The sequence below is a fragment of the Lemur catta genome, chromosome 1 (genome assembly GCF_020740605.2).
Source record: "Lemur catta isolate mLemCat1 chromosome 1, mLemCat1.pri, whole genome shotgun sequence".
Taxonomy (NCBI): domain Eukaryota; kingdom Metazoa; phylum Chordata; class Mammalia; order Primates; family Lemuridae; genus Lemur; species Lemur catta.
In genome coordinates this window covers 104230906-104240282 of record NC_059128.1, presented here as the reverse complement: position 1 = coordinate 104240282, position 9377 = coordinate 104230906, and the positions used below count along the sequence as shown (strand labels likewise).

General features: G+C 59.0%; 1 protein-coding gene across 1 annotated transcript; it reads right to left on the bottom strand.

The window, feature by feature from the left end:
* Nucleotides 1-5884: 5884 nt before the first annotated feature.
* On the bottom strand, nucleotides 5885-8785 carry ODF3L1 (outer dense fiber of sperm tails 3 like 1). The gene is made up of 4 exons (XM_045532658.1): nucleotides 8665-8785; nucleotides 7764-7874; nucleotides 6807-6920; nucleotides 5885-6434 (listed from the first exon to the last, which is right to left on the bottom strand). Exons 1-4 carry the CDS (start codon nucleotides 8783-8785, stop codon nucleotides 5953-5955), a joined length of 828 nt encoding a protein of 275 aa, XP_045388614.1. The 3' UTR covers nucleotides 5885-5952.
* Nucleotides 8786-9377: the final 592 nt, after the last annotated feature.

The following is a 9377-nucleotide window of genomic DNA, read 5'->3' as shown; positions in this document are numbered from 1 at the left end:
AGTGAGACAATACTGGTAAAGCCCTAGGACAGAGCTGGGCCTGGCAGATGCTCCCTAAGTGCCAAGAGGGTTGTCCATTGTTCCTGATGTCTTCAGGGCCCTCTGCCTGATGTGCTGGTGGCGAGGAGGACAGTTCGCGTTAGGTGGAACAGGAAGAGCAAGGAGAGCCATGTGTGGGGCTGCAGGGCAGGAGGGAGCCACTTCCTAGTGGGGGATACCCTGGAAGACTCCCTGGAGGAGGTGGCTTTGAGCAGAGGATGCAGAGCTCTGCTGCTCTTGCGCTGAGGCTGCTTGGGGGCTTCTTTAGTGCCACAGGGCTGAGGGGAAGCACCTTCCCCTGAAAGCCAATCTCGGCCCCAGCCCAGGCTTCTGCCCTGGATGACCTGAGGGCAAGTTTCTCCCCTCTCTGGGCATGTCTGCAAGGTGGGGCCAGGGAGGACCACACAACACACCCTAGGGGCGCCTTCCTGCTCTGCCCCTCACGGCCAGGCCCATCCCCTGTAGTACCCAGTTATCGCCACTGGGCGGCAGCAGGGAGTGAAGCTGTGCCGGCCAGTCCCCGGCACCACGTGGTCTTCGCTGCCCCACTCCCCAGCTGACTCTCCAGAGAACCAGAGCTGGGTGACCATCGCATCCAGGCATGTGAGCCTCCCCACAGCCCTGCAGAGCAGCCGGCATTCTCCCCAGTTTTCAGATGGGGACACTGATGGCCCAGAGAGGGGAGGACTTGTTCAAGGTCACACAACCAGGTGTGACAGAGCCAAGTCCCTCTCTCCCAGCTCCCCCCTGACCCCGTGCCCATAGCGGAGGCTGTGGGAAAGGAGGTCTGCAGTCAGACAGAGCTGGGCTGGAGTCCTGGTCTCCTCACCTCCAACTGTGTGTCCCTGGGCAGGTCGCCCACCCTCTCTGACCCTCAGTTTATGTAAGTGCCCAGCATAAGGCAAGTGCTGAACACACGAAGCCCTGCCTTGTTTCCAGTAGATTTTATGCCCCACAAGAGCAGATATATGTCTATCTTACTCACCTTGGCGTCCCCAGCGCCTGGCACCGGGTGGGGACACAGAGAATGACACCCGTCTGGAGGTCCTGCCCCTCCTGGGTCCTGCCCAGCACTCAGCACAGGGATCAGTCCTCTCATTTCCCTTGGCAGCCCCGCTGTGCCCACACCCGCCCACCTTCCCCCACCCCTTGCTCTCCTGTCCCCACCCCCCTTGGTCTCAGCCCCCCCCTTTCCTGGTCCCTCTCTCCTGCTGAGCCCCCGCTTGGCACCACACTCTGTGTTTACAAGACAACAACAGTTTTTTATTTCTCCCTTTTGTCTCCCTTCCTCCCCTGAAGGGAAACGTGCTTCCAATCTCTCAGGGAGAAGAGAAGGCTCCAGAAGAGAAAAAGCAAACAAAGGACAGTGGGACGGAGGTGCCCCCACCCCCACGGGCCCCACACAAACGAGCCTGCACACACAATCCTCCCCTGGCCAGGCCTCCGAGAGCCGCTCTGTTATTTTGGGGGTAATTGAAAATGTCGATCTTTATTCTAGAAGATAAGCAGGGCACAGGGACACAGGGAGCAAGAGGGTCAGAGAAAGAGAGAGAGAAAGGAACCCGCAGGCAGGGAGAGAGACCGGGGAGAGAGCCCTGTGGGAGGAGGTGGGCACAGAGTGGGAGGAAGGAGAGGGAGGGGTGAGCCAGGACTCAGGGGACATGCCCTGCAGCCAGCTCCCCACCCACCCTGCTCCAGCAGTGAGGAGCCGCCGGAGCAGGGCGGCAGGAGCTCCCGTTCCAGCCCCCAGTCCTTGAGTGGCCCACGGAGGGCACCTCTGAGTGCCCAGGGCAGGCGGAGGGGATTTGGCCTGTCCTCGCAGGCGAGGGCTCAGAACCTGAGGACGCCCCTCACACAGCCAAGCGCACCCTGCCCAGAGGCGGGACCCCAGACGGGAGTCACGCCCCCGCTCCTGCGTGAGCACACAGACCCTCCCAACCTGCCCCCGTCACCCACTCCACCTCCCCTGCTCACCTGTGTGCCCACGTGTGTGTGTGTGTGTGTGTGTGTGTGTGTGTGTGTGTGGCACTCTCATGGGGTGTGTGTATGTGTGGCATTCTCATGGGGTGTGTGCGTATGTGTGTGTGGCATTCTCAGGTGTATGTGTGGCATTCTCATGGGGGGGGTGTGTGTGGCACTCTCAGGTATATGTGTGTGTGTGTGTGTGTGTGTGTGTGTGACATTCTCACAGTGTGTGTGTGTGTGTGTGTGTGGCATTCTCACAGTGTGTGTGTGTGACATTCTCACGGTGTGTGTGTGTGTGGCATTCTCACAGTGTGTGTGTGTGACATTCTCACGGTGTGTGGTGTGTGTGTGTGTGTGTGTGTGTGTGTGGCATTCTCACGGTGTATGTGTGACATTCTCACGGTGTGTGTGTGTATGTGTGGCATTCTCATGGGGGGGTGTGGCACTCTCAGGTGTATGTGTGTGTGTGTGACATTCTCGTGGGGATGTGTGTGGCACTCTCAGGTGTATGTGTGTGTGTGGCATTTTCAGGTCTGTGTGTGTGTGGCACTCTCAGGTTTGTGGGGGGGGATTCTCAGGTGTGTGTGTGTGTGTGTGTGTGTGTGTGTGTGGCACTCTCGGGTTTGTATACTTTACTTCTCCGGGGCAGTGGGGTGTGTGAGTGATCCTGGGAGGGCGTGGTGTGCGCATGAGATGAGAGGGCCAGGGGGAGGGGTGAGAGGTGTGCGCAGTGTATGGTGTGTGTGTCTGGGTGCAGGCAGGTGTCTGAGTGCATGTGTGGTATAAGTGTGTTCCACGTCCATGTTTCCCTGTGAGTGTAGTATAAGGCGTGCATCTGAGTGTGCCGTTAGCAGGCATGTGTGTAGAGTAAGGTGCGCTGTCTGTGCATTTCTGTATGTCTCGGCTGCACGCACACGCGGGTAAGGGACGTGCGTTAGTGCACAGCCCCTGCCTGTGTCCCTGCCTGGGCCACCATCCCCCCAGCTCCTGGGAGCCAGAGTCCTGACTGGCCTGGGCCCCTCTCCAGCATCAATGGAACAACAGAGACCAGCCCCAACCACCCCAGCCAATGTCCAGGAGGGTCATGTGACTGCAATTTTACCACCAAGCCCTGGCTGGGGTGACTCACCCTATCCCTTAGAAAGAAGGGAGTAAACCTGGCTGGGCCCCTGCCAGGCACTGCACCTCATCGGCCCTCCAACGTCTGGTAGAGGTTGGACAGAGCTAATTCTCACCCACCCGCAGAGCCACCTCCCAACTCCTGGCGGCCAAGGCTCCAGGTGAAAACAATCTCTCCATACCCTGGGCCCGCCCAGAGCCTGGCATAGGGCAGCAGCTCAGCAAGGATGAATGAATGAATGGATGGCCATGTCCGTGTGATCGGGTGCCAGGCTCCGGGGCCTGAGTACCTGCAGGCACAGGTTTAAGTCCTAGAGGGATCAAATCTGGGCTTCCTGCAACGCCAAGCTTGAACCAAATCAGCACTCAACCATGGGGCCACACCTGTCTGACCTCCTGCCGGTCACCTATCTGGAGGCACCACTACAGGGGAGCAAGGCCAAGACATAGGATGGCTTCATCAAAAGGCCGATCCCAAGCTAAACGACCCTGTCACTTTGCAGGCCGAGGCACGAGGGAGGCCCCATTCATCTCCCTGGAGCTCCATCCCCTTCGTGGAGGGGCCACCTGTCTTCCGGATGTCTTCATTCCCCCAAGATTCACTCCAAACCCTCTGTCCTCCTCCTCTCCTTCCCTTGGGACCACAAACCCACCCTAAAAGTTAGCTCTCACCCTAGGACCAGCTTCCAATCCGGCCCCTGTCTGGTGGCAGCTGGGGCCAGGCTGAATGTCTGTCACAGTCTGAGCCAGAGAGGCAAAAATCTAGTAAAGCATCTCACCCCAGACTGAGCCCTGACCCTGGTCACACACTGAGCCTGGACCTTTTTCTAGAGACAGGCCGTTAATTTGTCCAGTGGCCAAAGTTATTTCCGGGCTCTGGGCCTCAGTTTCCTTATCTTTCTAATGGAAAGTCTTGGCCTGGGCTGGGCACTAAATCAGAAAACCCCTGTTCTGAGTTTGGCCTGCAGTCCCCCCCGTGACCTGGCGACACAGGGAAGCATCAGCTGCTGTCACCCGCTAGCCCCCACCCCCACTCCACACTTCCAGCCCTGGCATCACTAATTTTTGCAGCCACCGTGATAAATGGCATTGTCGGCAAAATGACATCTTTCTAATCTGCTACAAGACAGATGGGTCCCCAAGCTCCCTCAGCCTCCAGAGAGCCTGCCGGGCAGGCCTTGTTGAGGAGCAGGGAGGGCAGGGCAGACACAATGCCGGGGGCTGGGGGCAGGCGGGTGGGGGAGGGGATTGTGGGGGGGGGCCCAGAGTCAGGTATATTCCCAGCGGGGTTCACTATGAGCCTCTTTTCCACAGATTTAGTCGTGTGGTTTTTCTTTTTAATATTCCAAAGATATTCTCTGTTCCTTTCTGTCCAAAGTTAGGTCTTCAATTCAATTTTCATTTTCAATTAAAACCTGGATATTGCTCAAGTTTACAAAGATGAGCCATTAGACGCGGGTTCTGAGGTGGTCCTTTCTTCCTGTCTCCCTCTGCTCAAAGTGCCTCTGTCTGTCGGAGTCCTTGAGCCTGGGGGCTTTGCTCACCCCTCCGCTCCTCCCTCTCGAAGCCCCTCTCCTCCGTGGCTCCCCCCTCCCTCCCAGCCGCACCTGCTCTGGGCCTCACCTTGGCCTCGGGCTGGCAGTTGGGGGTGGAACTCCCCCCACACCTTCCTGCTGGGAGAGGGGCTTCTTCCAGGGGGTGCAGGTGAATTGGTGGTCTGGATGCCAAGGGAGGGTGAATACCAGCCCCTGAGACCTCAGCCTCCCCAAAGACCAAAAGCAGAGAAGCCGGTTGGGGGTGGGGTGGGGAGTGGGACAGTCTTGGACCTGAAGAGCGAAGCAATGCTGCCCCCTGCTGGCTAGTTCGTGGCTCCTCCTCTATCAGGCACTGCCAGGCTGAGCTGTTGAGGCTGGGGACATAGCAAGTGACTCTCCAAAGACAGCGTGTGACCGGCAGAGCCCTCCCAGCAGCCTACGAGGCTGCCCACAGCCTCCAGGCTCTGCCCATCCTGTCCAAGCTTCTCTCACTGCCCAAAGAATCTTCCAGCCCGAGCACCCTCGGGGCAAAGCCTGAGGTCCCTCCCAGCTGCCCAGGATGTGGTCCCTGCTAGCAGCCCGCCTCTTGCACTCCCTGTCCCTGCGCCTTTGGTCCCACCTGCGTGCTTTTGCTCTCACCTTTACCCGCCCCTACACAATGTCTCCACTTGTCCTCTTGGGCCCCTCCCCCAGAAGAACCCCCTCTCCCCCATCTGAATCAGAATGGCCCCTCCCTCCTCTGCCTGCACCCCCCCCTTGCCCTTCTCCGCTCCGGGGTACTGGCTGATGTGACAGATCAGAGTCCCACAGTTCTGGAGCTGGGGGGAACTTGGACCGCTTCCAGACCTACCCCGCTTCACTGTCCAAAGGGCGATCTTGAGGCCCAGAGAGGGGCAGAAGCTTTGCAAGGCCACACAGCATGTTGGTGGCAGAGTTGGAACTGGAACTCAGCTCTCCGGAGTCCCTGCCAAAAAGCCTCCTTGGAGGACACACAGGAAGCTTCCTCCCTGGTGAACCAGAGCGGAACTCCTCAAGGACGGGGACCTGTAGGATTCCTCCCAGTATCCCCAGCCCCTCACCAGAGCAGGGCCCACAGGAAGCAGCCGTGAGTGTTTGCAAAACAAAGGGATGAATAAATGAAAATATTTATCTAATGCTTTCTGTGTGCTGGACATTCAGGAAGCACCAGCCCTGCTACTTGAAATCTTGGTCAAACTGCCCAATTTTGTATAGAAAAATAATTTCTGGGGTTGAGGGGAGTGGTTAGTGCGTGGTTAGTGCACCAGGAGGGGCCTCAGTCACGAATGTCAACGACCAGGGGGCACAGGTGGGGTGAGTGCTTGACGCCCATGGTGAAAGCTGGCGGGCGGGGCTTGTGCACCGTGACCTGCTGGACCTCGTGGGAGCCAGGGCCCGGCCGAGGCGTGTGGTCCAGTGGGTAGCCGAAGCGCTTGGCCATGCTGTAGACGGGACTGCGGTTCTGGTAGACGGACGGCTCAGGCCGGGCGTGCATGGCAGGTCCGGGGCCTCCTGCCACATCCTCCTTATAGAACCAGTACTTGTCCGGGGAGGCCAGACTATAGCAGGGGGCAGCTCGGCTGACGGGGTTGTTGGGCCCCAGCAAGGATGGCAGCTGGTACTGGTTGGGGGCCGGGTTGGGGTCCATCACTCTGTATGGGCATCGGTAGCCGAAAGTGTGCCGGGGAGCCTTGCGTTCCAAAGGTGGGGGGATCTTCTCAAAGCAGTAGTGGCACGGGGCCAGGGTGGGGCTCAGGCCTGAAAGCGAGCAAAGGGAGGGACAGGAGGGCTGTCAGCATCCTGACACTGTCCCTCTGAGAGCACCGAGGCAACATCCTGAGATCACCCGTGAGCTCATTAGCATGACAATATTGCAGCCGCCAGACCTGAGCCCCAGGACATCATAACATCACCCTGTGACATGCATGCATGTCATAACATTGGCTTCAAGACAGGGTGATGTCGGCATCATGACATTGGTGTCTTGAAGTGACACTGGGGGGAGATGCCAGCATGCACAGATACCCCTGGGGAAGGCAGTCATGAACCCCTGCCCTTGCTCAAGTCCTAAGGGTGGACCCTCGGCCCCCAACCTCCCAGCCCCCACTTCCCTCCTCAGCCCCATCTTACGCTGGTTGGCAACACGCTCCTCATTGGGGACCTGTGGGCAGCTGGACATTCCAAACCGGGTTATTTTGGGATCCAAGAAGTAGCAAGGCCCAGGGCTGCATACGTCGGTGATCCCTGCAGGGCAGCCAAGGAGAGGGCTTGTCAGCCCCCAAGGCCGCCCCAGCCCCACACGGGGTCTCCCTGCCCCCAAGAGGAGCAAGGGCTCCCTTCACATCCCTTTGGCTCTTGGGTGTCTGGGGACCCTTGATTTCCTCATCTGTAAAATGGGACTTTTAACCCATGACCCGCCATTTTCAAGAACTCTTTCAGAGGGACAGATAAACTAACAGCAGCGCAGCAGCAGCTGTCCGTATTCGAAAGGGCCCAGGCCAGGCCAGGGCTTCCGCTGCTGAGGAGGGTGTGTTCCCCGAGGGAGAGGCCGGCAGGCAGCCGAATCTCAGACCCCCAAGGACACACCACCATGCCCTGCTCAGCCCCTTCTCTCGAGGACCTTAGCCAGCAGCCCCAGGTCTTCTGTGGCCGTCTGCTCCCACCTTTCCAGGGTTCTAGGCCACCTGGGAAGCTCTGGGGGTCACCACCCCCACCACTTCCCTGCTGCTGCCCCGGCCGCTCCAGCCCAGCCACTGGCCAGCGGACCCAGCAGGACCGTGGCAGCCAGAGCTGGAGGGCCCCAGCCGAGGGCCAGACAGGAAGGAGACCCTGCTCTGCCGTCTGGGTGGGGGATCAGTGTCCCTCAAAGCTCCCCTGGGAGTCTGGCTGGAGACCCCCACAGAGTTGCCTTCAGAGGGGTGGGTCATTTGGGCATCTCCGCTGGCTTCCTCTGGACAAAGGAGGCCACTCGAGTGTCCCATTCAGCGCAGACCTCAGTTCCCAGTGGCCTGTGGCCTCTCACTGCCCCACACCTCCAACAGTGACCCTGCCCCCGCGGGGATGCCATGGGGCGGGGGGTGCACTCACGCTTCTCCGAGTGCCGGGTGTGCAGGGTGTAAGCCGGCTCCTGGAACACGGAGCTGTCGTGCTCTATGTAGCCCGTGCAGGATGGCCGCAGGTACTTGGCGGGCCCTGGACCTGTGAGGACAGACAGGGCAGCCTTCAGCCTGGGCCCACCAGGGCAGAGGCAGGAAAGTCCCCAAGTACAGCACACTGGGGACCTTGTTCTTGCTGACGTCACATTGCCACAAAGCCCGCCATCCCCCGGGCTGCTTCCTTTGGGGGTGGGCAGTGTTCCCAGGTAAAATGCAGTTTCCCTTGAACAGATAAGGCATAATAAGAAAGGTAATAGTTACAATTTATTGAGAACTTACTCTGCACCAAGTACTCTGCTACTCATCTGATATGGATTATTTTGGTCAAGCCCCCTGATCACCTTGTAAGGTAGACACTCCTGTCATTCCCACCTTACCGAGGAGAATATGGAGGCTTAGAAATATCAATCTGTCCAAAGTCACACAAGCTGGTCATGTGAAACTTCTGATCATCGGCCAGCTGAACCCAAGCCTTCGATCACTGCACCAAACCACCTTCCACTTAGAGCAATAATCAGTCATCAACAACGTAGTAAGAATTAGTTTGCTCTCCCCTGAGAGTAAGATTGAAGGGAAGTGAGGAAAGCTAAAGCCGGGCTCAAGGCTCCCAGTCTTTCTGAAACTGGCTGCGTGCCTCGTGCGCCCGTCCTCCCCACCCTTCAAACAATGCCAGCAGCTAACACCGCCTGTGAGGCTCAGCTTGGAGGTGCAGGTCTTCTGTAAGGCTTTGAGGAAGTCTGAAGGGGCTTTGCAGGAGGCAGGCCAGAGGCTGGGACACCCTCAGCAGCCCCGCAGCGAGGGATGGGCCCAAGCCCGGCCTGGCCTGCTCTTACCTTTGAGCATGGCCATGATGACAGGGGTCTGCTTGATCTCCTGCCATGACGACAACTGCTCCTTCTTCTCTGGGTGCTGCGCATAGAACACAGAGTACTTGGCCCCCTGGGGCAGTTTCATGGCGGGGCCCCGGAGGGAGCACCCGCAGCTCTAGCTGGACCCAAGCAGCAGCAGGCAAGGAGCCGGGGTACTCCTGCCCAAGACCCCCTGTCTGCTCTCCGCCCCAGCCCAGGCACTGTGTGGGGGCTGGGAAGGAGGACGGTTCTCCTTCTCGAGGAGCTGAGGCCGTCTGGGGTGCAGCCAGCTGCAGGGCCCAGCAGGCTGGAGCTGGAGATGACATCACGGCAGAACTTGGACTGTGAAACTCGGAGTGTTTATTTCCCCTGGTTGCCGTGGCGCCTGAACCGTGGCATAGAAATCCTATGCCGTGAGCCTAGTCGTGGAACTCTGAGAACTCAGCCCCCTGTCCCCCACCACCAACCAGGCTAAACGGCCTGGGAGTCCCCGAGACCTGGGTCAAGGACAGGGAAGGGAGAGGTGGCGTTACAAGCCAGACAGCTCTTCACGCCCCATGGGTGCCCTCAGGTTGGGGAAAGGAAGGGAAAGGGCGAGTGTGTCATGGGCAAAGGGTTCCTGCAGCGCACACAGCCCCCCACCCCAGGGCCACTACCCTCACCCCTCCCACCTATCTCCCCAAGCTCTAGACATGCTC